We start from the raw sequence: 18651 nt of genomic DNA, 5'->3' as shown, positions 1-18651 counted from the left end.
TTTAATTACAACTCATCCTTACCATTAATGCAAAAGTAGAGATTAACAGCAGTGTCTAGCGTAACAGAATTACTTATTTAATTCTATGACTATTAGAACTATTTTTAATAGATATAACTTCTGCTACTGAGGGGATACACTAAGAATGATGTCAAAGTAGACAGTTTCTAAAAAATCCTCAACAAAAACTACAAAGTTATCAGGAATGAAGGGGTGGAGGTGAAGTCCAACAGTAAAGAAGACTAGGCAAGAGTCCAAGTGAATAGAATTCACATTGTTGAGTAAGTATGCTTAGCTCTGGAATAAACTCTCCTTAAGACGTAACTCATGCCCTTATTTTACAACATGGGAAACTGAGGCCCAAAAGCAGGACTTCAACTTACACAGCACCAACTTAGTAACTAGATGCAGACACATGTCAGTGGAACACATTCAAATCCAAGTTTCTCAAACAAAAGTCACACCACTCATGTCCAGGATCCTCCTGGCATAAACAACTGAGTTTAACCAACAATTTATTCACATCCAGTGACTGACAATCTAGTATCTTCTTGAGCGCCTCTCCAAAACTAGAAAAAGAATTCTACCATAAAGGGTTCTTCTAAATGTTCCTTTGGGCTCGCTTCAAAACTCTTCATTTTCTCACCTAATGCTACCTTACCATTATAAACAGATGGTATATCTGTCAAGAGAAAAGGATAATGTTTTGTTTGCAAACACTTGAGTTTGAATGAAGTGTTCCAAGGATAGACCCTGAGGTAGTAAAATATACATTGCAATAGGAATCAATCTACAAGTGGAGGGAATAAAATTACAGAAAGTAATTTTATTGAATTTAGTAACCAAGAAAAGCATGCAGGTTGGAAAAAGATATAACTACCTTAACTTGTAAATTTAAAGACACACACACGCACACACACACAAATACAGTATAATTGACCATATTGGGTCCTCAGTTACCTGGACTTACTACTGTATGTACATAAAACAACTGTGACAGTTAAGTATGTCAAACTGGCTAGAAAGATGGCTCAGGGGTAACAAGCACCGACTGTTCTTCCCAATAACTCAAGTTTGAATCTCAGCACCCACATGGAAGCTTACAATAGTCTATAACTTCAGTCCTAGACTATCTAACAGCTCCAAGGGCATCAGGGATGCATGTGCTGCTGACATACCTGCAGGCAAACCACTCACTCATAAAATAATAAAAAGCTGAAGTACTTCAAATATAATGCATGTGCTATTACAGTAAATTTTTAAATTATCTATTATTTCTTGAAAAGTAAATCAACTACCTTTTAGGGGGTCACTGAAAATTGGATTCAGGGTCCCTACTTGTTAAAGTAGCAATCTACCACTGAATAATACAACTAGATTGCCTACTACTACATCTTGGTTGAGTTATCTAAGAAAATAGTCAAGATTCAGGCAAGTTTTACATAAAATTCTACTTTGGCACTTAGAAAAATTAACCTGGGATGGGGTGGGAAATGGGACTTGTTTTACACTAACACTCAACATACTGTTTATAACTAGCTTGTTGAGCTCAATACTGAACATTTTATACTGAATTAATCTCTCAGGAGCATGTGACTTAGAACCAAGAGATCAAGAGGTGGCATTACTCTGCACACACTATCTACCTCTGTGTGGAACAAGAGCATGTTTTTTAAGCAATTACAAGGGGTAAGCTTTGTCTCTAAACTTTCTACACCCATTCAGAAAACGATTTTTGTTTTTTTCGACAGTTTTACTCTGTAGCCTGAGCTAGCCTGGAACTCAGCAGTAGCACAAACTGTCCGCTATCTCACTTCAGCCACTACTGAGAGCTGAGATTACAGGACTGAGCCACCATGCCCGTGACTGAAAAAATAAAACAAAACAAAACAACAAAAAAAAAAAACCCACAATTTTTCTTTGAGACAGGGCCTCATGTAACCCAAGCTGCCCTAGAACTTGCAACGTAGCAGAGGACCTTTTGATGCTCCAGCCTCCACCTCCTGAGTGCTAGGATTACAGGCTTGCCCCACCACACAGGGTTTTGTGTGGTTCTGGGAACTGACCTCAGGGTTCTTCGCTTGCTAGGCAAGCACTCTACCAAGAACACTACATTCCCTAGCCCCCAGGAAAAGAATTTACACGGTTTTTAAACATTAAAAAAAAATTTAGTTTCACATACTAACTGCACGAGCCTAAGGAGAAAGTCTAATAGGTTCCCATATCACCCACAACTCCCATAAAACTAGCTGCAGGCCACTACAAATACTATTTTATACATTTAAAAAGACTCCATCAGCCTTCCGAAGAGTTAGGGAATATGGACTTTTCAAACTTCAAACAAATATCTCATAACAGCTTGCCTTTAAAATGCAAATTTAGTCTTTCTAATCATTAACTATCAACTGCACTAAGGGCTCACTTAACTTGTTTTCTGGCTTTAAATGCCAAATAGCTCCTCTTTCTAGGAATCAGTAGCCATACTCAAGCCCTATTCTCCTTTCTCTATCTTCGGGTCATGTTTTCTAGAGTTGCCAATCGCGACTGCCCCTCCAATTCCACTGTAATGAAGGGCAAGAAATGCCACCCAAACCTTTCAAACAAGATTTACTCTAGCCTGGTTCATCCGAGTGGCGTTTCAGGGAAACTGGATTTAACGGCAAATTCAGATTTCAGCGGCATTTTCAGCCCCCCACACACACGGTGCCTGCGCGTGGAATCCCCAAGCTCCGACGCCGGCCTCAGCCCCAGCCCGACCTCTGCGGCTGCCCGCCAACGCCCGGGCCGCCTGGGGACGCGCGAGGGCGGGCTGGCGCCCACGGCCAAGTTTCCCGCGGCGGAGAGCGGCGTCTCCTACGAGGGGCGCGAAGGTCCCCGCGGCCCGTGCCCAGGCCCGACCCTGAGCACCCGCAGCCCTCAGCCCGCAGCTTCCAGGAGGGCCGAAGGGCGGGAGGCACGGGGCTCCCGGGCATGGAGAGAGGCAGCGCGCGCCCTCACTCTACCTCCAACAAGTCGCGGTCACCCCGGGAAAGCTAGTCGGCACGGCTGTCACGACGCGAAGGCCACCCCGAAGGTGTCGGACCTCGGCCGCCGCTAGCCCGCCAAGCAGGGAACACCCGCCCGAATGCAGGCGGGAGCCCCGCAGACAGGCGCCCGCCGCGGGACGGTCCGCGCCTGCGCCCCGCCCCTCCCCGCCCCCTGGACTCCGCCCGCGCCTGCGCGCTCCCGGGCTTTGGCGCCGCTCTAATCGACCAGAGGGAACCGGAAGTGCGCTCCGCGGGCGGGAGCGTGGGGGCGGGAGCGAGGAGGCACGCGCCCCTCTGCGGCGGATCCCGCGGGCGGGGGAGACGGGTGGGAAGATCTCCGGGAGCCTTGGCAACGGGTCTACGCATGCGTCCGCAGGGCCGACGGCAAGGGGGCGGGGGGAGTGAAACGGCGAGGGCAGGGGCGAGGCCGGTCTGGAAGGAAAGCGAGCCGCTTCCCGGAAGGGGCGGGGCTAATGGCGGAGGCGCTGGATTCGAAATTGCTGCCCGGAGCAAGTGCACGGGAGAGCAGGGAGAGAGGTTCCCCCGTCCTTTGGTTGTTTGTTTGTTGTTTTGTTTGTTTTAACTTTGGTTTGAGGGACTTCCGGAACTTAGGGGCGGCGATAGTTATTTGACTCCAGGCCAGACCGGTAAAATGACAGAAGTGTTCCTTCCACGGCCGTGAAGAGGGGGTGTCTGGGTAAGTCCCGCGGGACAGGCTGAGGCCGGCCTCCGGGTCCTTCTACCGGCTTCTAGAACACTGGCGGGAGGGCGAGCTCATCCACAGCCGCCCTACAAGGTCCCCACGGCCCTTCCCCGAGGACACCCACTCCTCCTCCAAACCCATCTGGGCGACCTTCCCCGATGCCCACTTACACGCCGCTCTGCATTATGGTTATAATTGGAAAAATAGATTTCTTACAGCGGTTGCCGCTTACGAGTGTCTTTGCGGTTGTGTATGTAGTCCTTTGTCTCCTACCAGCTCCACCCTAGGGTGAACATCGCTTTAAATAAATATCCAGTTAAAACTTGTCTGGGGCCCTTCTCTCTTCGCTTCTCAGTTCGAATGTTAATCATCCATTCCGTCTTTACACAACTTGACATCAATATGCAGACCTAGGCAGGTAACCTCGCTGCCATGTTTCATTTCAGTCTTACCTCCATCTAGGGTTGGGGGAAATGGCATTCACTGTTAATTAACCTTATTCTCAGGTCACCCACCCCAATCTTCGTATACAACCACAGGTCTCCAGTAAGTAGGTATACGTTTGTTCAGAGCCACCAATCGCTTCAAAAAGTAATCATATATTGCGTTCTTTATCGTGGATTAGTGAAAAAGTGTGACATAGTGTAGACTAAAATGTGGGGCGGAACCATCCTCTTGAGTAGCTAAAGACAACACAAGTGTTCTTCCCTAGCTGTCACTTCCTTCGGGAAGTCTTGGGGAGAGCTTTTCTATTTACTCCTGTGCTTTGATTTCCTTCTGGCACTGCTATCAACCTATTCAAATGCTAATATTTCCCTCTACAGCCTCACCCTACCAAGAGATTTAAATTCCGAACCTGATCATATCTCTAGCACCTAGGCACATCCCTAATAAATACTGGAAGGCAAATGAAACATGGGACTCAAAGTTTAAATTAAATTCATATGACAGGATAGCTGAAAAGAATTAAAACAGCATGACTTGCTGAAATTATGTGGTAAATTCCCTGTAGATACATTTGAAAATATAGTTAACTAAATGTGCATTTGGAAATTTAACTATTTCCTGTCCTTTAAACTTTGACAAAGTAGAAAATTTGCCTTAATAAAATGTGGTTTTGCATAAATCAAGCTATTGACTTCTTTTATGTTCTTTGCATTTGATTCATTAGCGGAATTAGCAAGGGTCTGTGTTTTTCTCACCTCATTCAGTTTTATAATTAACCAATAGAAACTTAATAGCTCTTAAGGAAGCTTTAGGAGCATAAATGGATTTATGGGCACCATATGGTTACATCAAAGGATCTGCTTTTGTTTTAACTTGAGGTAGATTCTTAAGCCCTTTGTTAATGTAGCAGTTTACCTTCTTTCAAGCCATAATCTGGATATTCCTGCTACCAAAATTGATCTTGAGAGTCGAAGGATATTAGAATCTTGTTATTTATCTCGTTTAGTATGTCAGCTTTCTAGAAGAGCTTGTTTTCTCTCTGAGGCTATATAGTTGATCAGTAGTATATCCAAAACCTAAATCCTAGGCTTACACGCTCCAAATTCAATGCTCTTTTCATACGCTGAAACTATTAGTAAGTTATAAAACTATTTTCTATATATTATGATTTTGTTGACTCCTTTGTTGTTTCACAACCAATATTTTAAAAATTAAATATGTGGTAGGAGACACATTTTGTTAGTAATTATTTGGATTATATCATGAGAGTGACAGCAGTAGTTAATATAAGAGGCTTAAGTTTACATAATCTTGGAGGATTTAATAGCTATAGTGTTTTTAAGGTTTACTTAATGTTAATCTAGCTTCCAGTATGGATTTTGACCTAATTAAGAATCCTTTGTGCAGTTATACATCTTAAGCACTGTTCCATTTGGTTTCTTTTTAGAGCTTCACAAGCTTAGAATTTTTATTGTAGTATAATATCACTTAAGAGAAATGACTGGGACTAAGAGAACAGACACAGAGAGAGAGAGAGAGAAAGAGAGAGAGAGAGAGAGCACAGGGCATGGTAGCTTAACTGTATTTTAACTATTTTTAAAACAAGTTTATATATTTTTTAATACAATATGTATTTCACACCATTGTTTTGGAGTTAGTAAGATTATTTTTAATGGCCACTCTTCAAACAGAACATGGCAAATGTCTTTAGTCCCAGTGCTCAGTGGGCAGAGGCAGGCAAATCTCAGGGCCAGCCTGGAACTCTCACCACAGAGTTCAGGACCAGCCTTGAACCCTCACCACAGTTCAGGGCCAGCCGTGAACCCTCACCACAGAGTTCAGGGCCAGCCGTGAACCCTCACCACAGAGTTCAGGACAGCCAGAGCTACATACTTAGACCCTGCCTCAAAAAAAAGTATATCTGTATGTATATATTATATAAAACATAAATATGTGCATTATAGATTACATACATGCATTATACTTATAACACATAATTTTGTAGTAATTTAATCTTTATATCGTCTTTATAAAATAACCACTGTAAATGCATGAAAACAGGATTTTATATGATTTTTTAAAAAAAAGCAAGCATTCTTTTTTTTTTTAAGGGTTTTTTTTTAATTTTTAATTTATTTTATATATATAAGTACACTATTGCTCTCTTCAGACACCAGAAGAGGGCATCAGATCCCATTACCGATGGTTGTGAGCCACCATGTGGTTGCTGGGAATTAAACTCAGGACCTCTGGAAGAGCAGTCAGTGCTCTTAACCACTGAGCCATGTCTCCAGCCTAATGATTTTTTTTAGAATAAGATTACTCATGATTTTATTCCTTACTGTAGTTCTAATCATACTTTTTGTAGTTTTTATTTTATCTAGTGAATGATTGATGGCCTTATAGGAAACTCAAGAAGCACTAAAAGAAATTGATTGTAAGTTTCCAAGAACAACATGTGTAAGTTCACCAAGGTCACAGCAATAGTCTATATTGTTTATTTTAATGTATATTAGTACACGGTAGCTGTCTTCATATAGACCAGAATCATTTCAGGTGGTTGTGAGCCACCATGTGGTTGCTGGGAATTGAACTTAGGACCTCTGGAAAATCAGTCAGTGTTCTTAACCTCTGAGCCATCTCTCCAGCCCAAAAGTCTATATGTTTTGGGATCTCTTGGTCTTTTCTGACTGACAGTGCCTGACACTAGGATTTTTGTGAGTGTGTTTATTTTGGGGTTGGGGGCACTGTCATTATAATTGGTATAACTTTAGATATATATACATATATGTATGTATATATACATATATATGCATATATATGTGTGTATAGATATAATTTGTATGTGTAAACATGTATTACGTGTAATTTTAAACTTTCATAAAATGATTCCTTATCACTATTTTAGACATCTTTAGTGTTTTTTATCTCTCCTTTTACAATGAGTCTTTTTAGGTATCCAATGTAAGTCACAAATAAAATACAGAGAATTTCACCCTCAAATTCTATCTGGTGTTAATGTGGTTTAATGGCTAGTACTTTACAAATGTTATTTACCTTCATAATAATGTCTTAGAAAATGTATGTAACCCTGTTCTTTCTAGGATTCACCACAACTTTTCAAATTAACTCAATGTGCCACACTGTTTGTTACAGCCAGCAAAACATGTTGACATAAAATAAATTAGAACTGGCCCCCAACTAACTACTTAGTACTTTGTGTTTATTCTTTATCTTTCTTTCTAAAGTAACATGACCAGTATATTTACACACTTTACAAAAATGAGTGCACAAAATAACACTCATGACAGGACTGGCTACATTATAAAATCAAGATTCAGAAAACTGAGGGAATTATGTACAACAGCCTTTCCAGGACTGGTTTTTTGTTTCATCTTTGTGCAATTTATAGCATATACTTTTCAGAAACTTTCTGCATATGAATAATGGCCTTTCAATTTAATATATCTTTGCCATTTACCTTAGGTTTTTAGGTTGAATTTAGTTCATTATTAAGAAGATAATAATCTGGATTGTATTCATGTAGTAAGATTTAATCTTCATTGCACATACTGTATATCTTTATCAAATAACAATAAAGGGAAAAAAAATAGGTATAGGTGTTAAATTAAAAAATGTTACCTGGGACTGGAAAGATGGTTCAACAGTTAAGAGCACTGACTGCTCTTCCAGACGTCCTGAGTTCAATTCCCAGTAATCACATGGTGGCTCACAACAATCTGTAATGGGATCTGATACCCTCTTCTGGTGTGTCTGAAGACAGCGCCAGTGTACTCACATTCATAAAATAAATAGATCTTTTTTAAAAAAATAGCATTTAAAGAAGAAAACTTATCAGAAAAAAAATACCCAAGCAGGACAACAGAGTGTAAGGCGGTTTATTCCTAAATTTTCTTGTACTGAACAAGGAAAAAAGACTAGCATTAATTTTAGAATATGTTGTTTTAAATTTCATTTTTTTCAGCCAGGTACTGGTGGCGCATGCCTTTAATCCCAGCACTTGGGGGGCAGAGGCAAGCAGATTTCTGAGTTCGAGGACAGCCAGGGCTACACAGAGAAATCCTGTTTTCGAAAAAAAATTTGTTTTTCATTTTTCCACAGTGAACTGTATAGCCATACAATTAAAAACAATACCTGTTATAAAAATGTAACTCCACCTGGCAGTCTGGTGTACGCCTTTAATCCCAGCACTTAGGAGGCAAAGGCAGGCAGATCTCTGTGAGACTGAGGCCAGCCTGGGCTGCAGAGCTAGTTCCAGGACAGAAACCTTGTCTCAAAAAAACCTAACAGAAAAAAAAATTAAGTCCATTTTTCTCCAGTATTTCCTACATCATTTCTTCCATCAGTTTCAATGCACTAACCTTAGATTTGGGGGTTGGTTTTGTTTTGTTTCTTTAGCTGTTTGCCTGCTTCCATGATTCCTTGCTTAAGTGTAAGATAACACCAGATAATCAACCATCGGGATGGGAGTGAATGACTTGTGGCAAATTTTGGAGCCTGTAAAGCAACATATCCACTTGCAGGATCTTGGTGGGAAAACCATTGCCGTTGATTTGAGTCTCTGGGTATGTGAGGCACAGACGGTGAAGAAAATGATGGGAACGGTCACGAAGCCCCACCTCAGGTACAGTAAAGGTTCTGTGACTAGAGATGAGGCATTGACTGGCAAGTCTTGGTGTCCTAACTCTGTTTCAACTTTTTAAAATTGTCTTATATTTTGAGATTTAAAATATATTTAATATATCTTGGTCTAATATTTTTATACTGATGACTTAGATATGTATCTTTTACTCTCCAAGCTTGAAACTCAAATATCTATCTCCACTGGCATGCTTCACTTACTGAAAGCCAGAAGCTCAGAGGCCATTATCCCCCGTTTTATCTCTCATCTTCAGTCAGTCCATAGTAATTCTTGCCAGTTTCAGTTTCGCTTCCAGAATACACTATGTTCACAAATTCCTCTCGGTGTCTGATGACTGCCAACCTCATGTGCTGTCAGTGTCTCTGCAGGTGGAATGGCATTTTCATTCCCCTTTGCCTGTTCTTAACCTCTCCCTCCAAACCATTTTTCAGATCACAGAGTGTATAGTCAAAAATTGTCCCTGCTTAAATGTCATTTGCTTGACCATTCTTAAAATCTTAATATCAGCCAATGAGATGGTTCAGTCATAAATGCACTTGCTACCAGGCCTGACAGCCTGAGTGTGATCCTCAGAACCCACGTGGTAGAACAATATAAGTATTTCCTGCAAATTGTTCTTTCACCTCCCCATAAGTACATGGGCTTGCATGTACTCATATTAACACACATACACACACACACACACACACACACACACACACGTGCGAATAAATATTTAAAATGTTATCGCATGAGCAGTGTTTTAACCTAGTGTTCTTAAACCATTTTTCATATTGCTATTGGGTCTTGTTATCAATGTGATGATTAATATGTTACTAATTTGTATGCTTCAGGAACCTATTTTTTCGTATTTCATATTTAACTCAAATGAATGTAAAACTGGTGTTTGTAATGGAAGGGGAGCCACCAAAGCTGAAAGCTGATGTCATAAGCAAGAGGACTCAGACTCGTTACGGGCCTTCTGGAAAAGTGAGACCTCAGAAAACAGGGAGATCACATTTTAAGTCAGTCTTACGAGAGGTGAGCATTCAGATTCAACTAGTCATTCTTATTTGAGTTAAAGTATATTTTATAAACTTACACGCATTAACCGTATTGTGACCACAGGAGTAGTATGTGCAGAGAGTTTATGATAGAGTAAGACAGACCTGAACCCACATTCTAGCACTGACATTTAGAAATACTGGGCAATATTTTTAACTTATTTGCATTTTAACTCTTAGTAAATTGGACATAGTAATACTCTGCAGTGATTTTATAAATGCTTGAGAAATGTGTCTACAATAAATAATCCATGGCAGGGACTTGATTATCTTTCTTTTTAACTCCAGCAGTTTCAGAATTATTTGCTTCTTTGATCAAGGTTAAGGGCATCACTGGTTTATGGATATAAACATAAATATTTAGGGAGCAATTTGACAACATGTCCATTTAACAAAGCAACAGTAGTAGGTTCTATGCCTGTGTCCTCTCCAGTTATGGACCTCTACCCGGACTATATTACCAGGAGCTTCGATGAGAAGGGCTTCAGATTCATCAGAGATCAATTGGTTGTCCCTATAACAGTCACTACATTATTGCACCAGTAAGCACCTCTTGCCTAGCTAGTTGGTATTATAGCATGCAAGTAATAGGAAGACTGTAGGTAGCTTTCCCCAGCTGTGTGTACAGTAGCTTATGGTGTTCTGAAGGCTCCCAGCAGGAGTTAGGAGGTTTTGTTTGTTACAGGATCTTGCTATAAAGCCCAGGCTGTCCTGGACCTGGCTATATAGCTTAGAATTGTCATAAATTCATGATCCTCCCTCACCAAATTACATTTTTTAATTTTCATTAAAATATATCACTCTGTTTCCTCCCTCCAGCCCTCCAAGTCGCCTCTCTCCAACACCTTCCATACATCCTCAAATTCATATCCTCTTTTTCTTTATTGGTGTGTGTGTAAAAGTTTGCAAAAATATGTAAATGAAACCTGCTGAGTTCATTTTTACTGTTTGTGTCTGGTTTTAGGGCTGACTACTTTGTGTGGGGTAGGCAATTTGAGAACTCATCTCCAGGAGAGGCTAATTCTCCCTGTATCAGCAGTCATTGGTTGCCTGTAGTTCTTTGTCAAGGGGTGGGACTCCATGAGATTTCCCCCATTTGAGTTAGCATGTCTGTTGCTGTTGCCGATCTTCCAGTTTTGTTTATGCAGCCATTTCTAGGAGAGACTATCACAGCCAACTTCCTGTTATATTTTTAAGGGGATATAGTTTATTGTTGACTGTTCACTTAGCACCTTATATAGATAGTTACGAGTTGTTTCTTTCCATTTAAAATCATAACTTACAGTGCTTATATAACATATATGGGACTATGAATTGTTCTTATGACTGTATATCATTTACATTTTAACTTTTCTCCATTATTCATGAAATTATGAACTTTCTCAGTATAATTTTTTCTTATCATTTTGAGATTTCAAATAAAATTATTCAAGTAGAATTGACAAATTGAAAATCTAGGATTGACTGATTGATTGGTTGATTGATTGGTTGATTGATTTATTAAACAGGGTTTCTTTATATAGCCTTGTCTGTCCTGGAATTTACTCTGTAGAACAGGCTGTCCTTGAACTCAGAGATCAGCCTCCCTCTGCCTCCCAAGGGCTGGAATTAAAGGCCTGTTCCACCACCACCTGGCTTAGAATGATAGCTCTTGCCAATTTCCTACAAATACTGGTAGGAGAGCTTTATCTTTGCACTAAACAGAAGTGAAGATATTAAATCCAGTCATGGTTGATCCTAGCACTTTAAAGACAGGAGGATGTCTATAAGTTTAAGACCAGCCAGGGCTACAAAGTGAGATCCTGTCTTTAAAAATCATGGAGACAGGGTATTTAATATGATATCTTTTAGAAGACAGTGCATAAAATAGTGGTTCTTGAACTGAGGTTTTCTGATCTTACATCTTTTAAATAATTTCAGTTCCTGAGTAGTCAAACTTAATGACTTAATAGTTGAAGTAAACAACTGTACATTGTTCTAACAATTTCCTATGAAATTAGCTCCTGGAAATATCTTTGATCTTATCCTTAAAACATTAAATACAATGTACCTTTTTGTCTTAAGGGAATTGTTCTGTTCCTACTTATGTATTACAATCATTATGGCACTCTTAGGCATTTTATGTCCATTCAGTTTTGCTTACCTATCACTTATTTTCATATTTCTTCACTCTCAGTAGGACAAAAGTACAAATTAATCTTCCTTCAATGACAAATCCATCCTATAGAATAAGTAGGAGAAAATGCAACCAGCCATATCATAATTTGTGTATGGTTCCTTTGAAAAGAGTTTTTAATGTAAATAGCACACAAAGCTAAAATAACATTGCTTAGTATGAAAAGATAATCCCTAGCTAAAGTAAAGAAAGAAGATATGCTAGTAGCAAATATGTTTCCCAAAGTCATATGCCTAAGTCTTAAGACTGTTGCCAGACTTGGGCTACATCTGGCAGCTTTTTTGTTATATATTATACAAAAAAAGTTGAACATTCTGAGAAATAAGTGTTTATTCTGACAATCTGTACAAAGTACATTTGCCTAGCCTCTTTTCTCCATACTCAGTATTCTTCAATTCAGAAAGAACTACAAATTGTAAATGTAATCTGTATGGCTAAACTCAGCAAGATCAAAGCCATAACCCAATGGAATCTCACATAAAAGGATAAAAATCTCCTTGCATGGGTATTTGATTTCCTAGGAGGAACCAACAACTTAGCTTTGTGAGAGTTTTCCCACTGTTGCATGACTAAAGAAAGGACACTACCAAAATCCGACTTGGTTAACCAATGAGGTTTAGGGGCAGGAGTTTGGAGAGGGTACTTACAAGAATATGAGTAAGAGGTCAGTTAGAGGAACAGGAACAACTCAAAGCAACTCTGTCACCAAAAGTCCATCCGATATAGGCGATAGCTCTTAAAGGCTGGAAACTCAGAGCACACTGCATAACCTGCTGAAGTTTAGGAGGCTGGAGAGTGTCCACTCCAGGTGGCTCAGCTGGTCTTTGAGGATCTTTGAGGCAGTTCAGCTCCGTCTGTGTCTTCAGGCAGCCCAGCTGATCTGTTTCCCAAGAAACACTTATATATCTGTGGGAACAGAGAGACCTAGTGTCACTGGTCAAGGTCAAGGACTTCCTGAGTCCTTAGAGTTGTTTATTTTCTGATCCAAGCTTAATCAGCTTCCTTGAAAGATGTTTTCATTCTATCTTAAAACATACTGTGTTAATACTGACCGTAATACTGTAGAATTATCAGTATTTCACTGTTCCTTTCTGTAAGATAATATTTTAAAAATTTAATAGGTATAAACAAGTTATTTTACCTAAAAGGCTAGCAATCCTTAATGCCAATAAATTATTCAGTATCCAAATTTCTGAGTGTTTCTTTAATGTCATTTTTTTACTACCCAGAAGACTACTACTACTAATGTTTTAAATGTAGAAGTAAATTAAAACTCTGAAAAGTTGAATGTCTTGCACCTACTTGTTTCAGTGCCTTGAAATGCTAGAGTGCCTGGGAATGCCCTGGGTCCAGGCTGCCGGGGAAGCTGAGGCCCTGTGTGCTTACCTCAATGCCAGCGGCCATGTGGATGGCTGCCTCACCAATGACGGCGATGCTTTCCTTTATGGAGCCCAGACTGTTTACAGGAATTTCACTATGAACACAAAGGTATATCTTTTCTTTGTCTCTTGACTCTTTTATACTGAAACTTAATTTTTTTTTTAATTATTTGTATGTATGGGGTGGTAAGTGAGTGCACGTGAATGCAGGCATTGAACCCGCCTGAAGCTGGGGGTACAGGAATTTGTCAGCTGCCTGACATGGGTACTCGGAACTGAAAAAGGATCCTCTTCAAGAGTAGGATGAGTAACCACTAAGCTATCTCTCTAACCCTGTAAATAACTGTGTTGAAGTGATAGAGATAGTAAAGCTGATTACTTATTAAAAAGTAAATTCAAAACTATTTTAAAAGGCATTGTAGACCAGCAAGATGGCTCAGTAGAGAACGGCGCTTAACTGGAATTTGATTCCAGAACCTACATGGTGGAAGAAAAGAGCTGGCTCCCACAGGTGGCGCTTTCCATTCCACTCAGGCACCACACCATATGCATACCCGTACAAATAAATAAGTAAATAATAAATAAATAAATAATAAATAAGCTAAAAAAATAAAGTATCGCCAAATTGTTTACTCTCTTCAAAATTTTTACTCTCTTCAAAATAAATAAGTAAATAATAAATAAATAATAAATAAATAAGCTAAAAAAATAAAGTATCGCCAAATTGTTTACTCTCTTCAAAATTTGAGTCTCCCTCTAATGTTACACAGAATTATGTGGGAAGTGCATTGTTTTGTCCCAGAAATTCCAGTTTCAGTATTTAGTCCTCAGAACACCTCCAAATGTATGAGAAGAGGGATTCAAGGCATGAAATTCTTTGTTACAGTATTAACTGTGAAAAATAAGCAGACAAAAATGCTCATTCAGGAATGTTTAAGTGTTTCACAGTTATGATTCCTAGCTAGGGATTTCTGACAATTTGCATTTTATTGCAGCAACTTGGAGAAGGGCAGAGATGGAGGCTGTACAAGACAGCGTACACCTAGGCATTTGGATATTAGGGCCAGCAAGGCTAAACTTCATGGCACCTGTCAAAATGCTAGTAGGTCCTGAGAAAAGTAGAGTCTGGGAGAATGAGTGTGATCTACTAAGCAATGATTTTCAAAGGTGTGTCTTAGAGTAGGTGGCACAAACCTTTAATCCCAGCACAGTGGGTACAGGGCAGGAGGATCTCTAAGCTCCAGGGCAGCCTGCTCTATATAGCAAGTTCAGTTGAGCCCTTATCTCAAGAGGGGAAGGGGAAGGTGTGCCACTGGCAGTAAATAGTACTGAGGCATATTACTGGGGGAAATGTTGCAAAGTCTTTTTATTTAATTCGATCTTTATTAAAAATAGAGTAAATAGTAAATTTAATAACAAATATTAGAGGAAAAGATATTTTTTTGGAAGAACTGTATACCAAGCTACTAATAATTAACTTTAGGTAATATAAGTATAGTGAATGTTTTTTTTCTACAGTATATAACATATATTGTACCTTTTAGATACCAAAAGCAATAAAGAGAAAACGAAATTGCCTACTGTGAAGGTTTATCTTATTTTAATATAATAGTTTTAATAATGTTTTAAGACTGTTATACATGAGTTCAATGTATTTTGATTTAGCACCTACTCTTCCCAGATCTAATTGCCACCCTTGTTCTCTCTGTCCTAAACACTACAACCAAAACAACTTGGGGAGGAAAGGGTTTATTTGACTTACACTTCCATGTCTTTGTCATCTTTGAGGGAAGGCAATATAGGAATCTAGAGACAAGAACTGATGCAGAGGTCATGGAAGAATGCTGTTTTCTGACTTGCTCCTCATATCTTGCTCAGCTTGTATTTTTTAAACAGCTCGGAGATGAATGGCACTATCCATAGTCAGCTGCCCCCCACCAGCATCAATCATCAATTGAGAAAGTGTCCCTAATGACTTGCCTACATAGCAGTCTTACAGAAGCATTTTCTCAATTGAGGTTTCCTCTTTCCAGATAACTCTAGCTTATGTTAAATGGATTAAATTTAAAAAAAAAATGTAATGCCCACATACTATTGGGTATGGTACTATCCACTGAGCAACCTCCTAGAGTTTACTCCCTTAAAGAAAATTGATTCCCCCCCCCACACACACACACACAGAAACCATCAACTGTCATTTGTTCCTCAGCCAGATGTAGAGGCTCCTGTGTCTCTCCTGCTCGGTGCTGCTCAGTTCTGAAATGTTGACTGCCCTCAGCTTTGACAGGCAAGCAAGCTGCTGTGAGTTCATTGATGCAGTAGCTCTGTTGTGTTCATAAGACACTCTTTTTCCCTATCCTCCCCAACCTCTAGCTTAACAATCGTTCTCTCCACTCTTCTCCCATAGAATGATACATATGTCTGAACACTGTATTTACACTTGTTCTCTGCACGTAAAGCCTACTGCCTCTCTAATGAAGTCCGAGAACTCTAATAATCTGTGGCTATAGAGATGCAAATTTATAAGGCAGTTTGATACTATGTCCATTTAGCAAAATAACAGTAGATTCACCTCTGGGACCTGTGAGCTCCCTAACCATGGGTGCTCAGCCAGCTACACAGTACCAGGCATGTGTTTTCTCTTGTAGAGTGGGTCTTAAATCTAATCATAAAGCAGTTGTTTACACTCATAACATATAACATTTGTGCTAGTATTGAATCCATATGCTAGTCATTATTGTAGCTCACAGGGTTCACAGCTGGATTAGATTGTTAACGACTTTTCTACTCCACAGCAAACATGCATAGCACCTTCCAGTACTTGGAAAGATGCCCAATAAGGAGGAACTTTCAGCTCCACTTGATTCATTTATTGAAATGTCACATTCTATAGATAGTGTTGTGATGAGTATAATTTGTTTAAATTTTTAGAAAAAGACTAAATGACAACTCATTCTTTCTACTGTTTAACATGAAAACTCTTTAAAGTTAAAATCTCTGCTCTCTAGGATCCACATGTTGACTGTTACACAGTATCATCTATCAAGAGCAAGCTAGGCTTGGATCGCGATGCTCTGGTTGGACTGGCAGTGCTTCTTGGCTGTGATTACCTTCCAAAGGCAAGCTGAGCTCACCACTTTCTCAATATCTTTAATATTTCATATGCCGTGTATGTGTTTATGAACATAGTGTGGGTATATAATTATGAATTCATTTAAGTTTAAAGTATAAGCCACTCACTAACAAAAATCAATTGGATTGATGAGATGAGCCATGGTTGAAAGCACTGCTATGCAAGTCTGAGTACCTTAGTCCATGCCTGGAATACACATAGAGGTGCAAGGAAAGAACCAAGTGCACAAGATTGTCCTCCAACCTGCCACAAGTGCCATGGCACATAAGCTCGGACACATCATGCACATACACACAAAATAATAAGGAAATCCAAAGACAACCAGCACCTCAGATAATGCTAAAAGCCACCTTTATAGGTATATGTTTATTCCTGTATGGCAGTAAATATTACAAAGGAGAGTTCAGTAAACGATCCCACAACTTCAACCTCAAAAGAGATTGACATGTGTGCTTGAGCAACTTATCAAAGAAGTTTAAGGACTGCTCTTGTTTTATAGCCGTGCTGGTGTTTATTATGGCTTTACCTGTTTTTGAGCTCTAAACTTGTTGTCATCTAGTTACACACATGTGTAGTGCTATTGTTGCTGCTGCTAAGCAGTGTCATTACTGAAGTAAGACATTCATACTTCTCTACCTCTCATCATCTTGTTAGTTTGTTCATAGAGTGATAAGAATTATGGGATAAACTTTTCTTAAATATGCTGTGTAAAAATGTGATTGATCACCATTATATCTCTTTATACGTGTCCCCATTATTCCTGTTATTAACATTTAAGTTTCTTTTTCCACTTTATGGAAGGGAGTGCCTGGAGTTGGAAAAGAGCAAGCATTAAAACTTTTGCAGATTTTGAAAGGTCAAAGCTTGCTTCAGAGGTAACTAAACAGTGCTTTTTATTCCATTTCAGACATTTATTCTTGTTGGACTTAGTAGTAAATACTACTACAGAAAGGATTGTTTATGAACTACTCATTTTCAGTAATTAATTTTTACTTATCTTGAAGTCTTTTAAGTATGTATTATTTATTGCTTCACTACACACACTACAAGGGCAAGTGTATCAACTGATAACCATGTACATTTTTTTATAAGCTGTTTTAGATCATTAGGATCAAGTAAAGATGAACATAACATTAAAATAATGCATTTGATGCTTTGATACTATATTTAATTTCTATAAATGAAATACTATGTAGTATGCTGAAAATACTTAACAAGTAACATTTGATAAAGAGCTTTTAATTTAGGCCAGCTACATGGCTTAGGAGGTAAGAAGACTTGAAGCACAAGCCTGACCACCTGAGTTCATTTGATTGCTAGAATCTATGGTAGAAGGAGAGAAGTGATGCATAAAAGCTGTCCTCTGACTTCTGCGTGTACATGGTGGCACATACATGCCTACCTGCACTCACACATACACACCACATACTGTATAAACATGCATACACACAATACTTCAATAAAACTTAAAAGATTTGACTTTATTCCTTGTCTTGCTGCTGTACATCTAGTAATATGTTAATTCTAACTTAAGCTGTAAATGTTGAGGATACAATTAAGATACAAATTTTATTGAAGTTTACAAACTACTTACTCTTTTAAAAGCTTGTGAATTATATGTGCTTGAGAGAAACAGTTAATAAAAGATGACAGTAAGATATAAGATAGGAAAGAAAGGAGACTTAGAGACTGAGCATAGTCTGGACTGCCCCTGAGGAGGTCTGAGGTAGTGTGTGCCTTAGAAGAAACTCTAAGGTGGCAAAAGAGAAGAAATGACTGGAAAATCCTTCAAATCACTGTACTCTTCCTTACAGTGTTTCTCTTTCAGCTGTAAAGCTGTTGGTAGAACTAAGTCTTCAGCCAGTTCCTTATGGACACCTGTGGTTATTGTGCCAAAGCAGGAAAGAAATGGTATAATTTGGCCTGGGAATGAATAAAGGAACCCTCTCAATTGTCTTTACAATAAAATAAAGAATGAAACACAAGTAAATATTACTTATCTAATTCTAAGTTACTCTCATTGAAATAGTGTCAGCAAGTATTACTATTTGGAAACATTTAATCATGGTCTTTTATAGTTA

The 18651-nt window shown here is 39.1% G+C and overlaps 2 protein-coding genes across 5 annotated transcripts in view; one reads left to right on the top strand and one right to left on the bottom strand.

Annotated features, from left to right (window-relative positions):
• Window positions 1-3404, bottom strand: part of Smc6 (structural maintenance of chromosomes 6) — a 61496-nt gene extending 58092 nt beyond the window's left edge. Inside the window, exon 1 of one of the 4 annotated variants that reach the window (XM_031357544.1) lies at window positions 3003-3404. The gene's annotated coding sequence lies outside the window, so the exon portion shown is untranslated. Of the gene's footprint in view, window positions 1-2593; window positions 2815-3002 lie in introns of those variants that run through there. The other 3 variants (XM_031357545.1, XM_031357546.1, XM_031357547.1) reach the window with 3 other exon arrangements.
• The window catches only part of Gen1 (GEN1 Holliday junction 5' flap endonuclease), a 29542-nt gene continuing 14219 nt past the window's right edge, over window positions 3329-18651 (top strand). The window contains exons 1-6 of the mRNA XM_031357548.1: window positions 3329-3723; window positions 8596-8821; window positions 9673-9859; window positions 13370-13546; window positions 16446-16556; window positions 17372-17445. Of these exons, the coding sequence (XP_031213408.1) occupies window positions 8661-8821; window positions 9673-9859; window positions 13370-13546; window positions 16446-16556; window positions 17372-17445 (710 nt within the window). The 5' untranslated portion in view covers window positions 3329-3723; window positions 8596-8660. The remainder of the gene's footprint in view (window positions 3724-8595; window positions 8822-9672; window positions 9860-13369; window positions 13547-16445; window positions 16557-17371; window positions 17446-18651) is intronic.

This window comes from Mastomys coucha, unplaced genomic scaffold (genome assembly GCF_008632895.1).
Source record: "Mastomys coucha isolate ucsf_1 unplaced genomic scaffold, UCSF_Mcou_1 pScaffold6, whole genome shotgun sequence".
NCBI classification, from domain to species: Eukaryota; Metazoa; Chordata; class Mammalia; order Rodentia; family Muridae; genus Mastomys; species Mastomys coucha.
The sequence above is the reverse complement of the archived record's forward strand: the minus strand, read 5'-3'. Positions and strand labels throughout refer to the sequence as shown.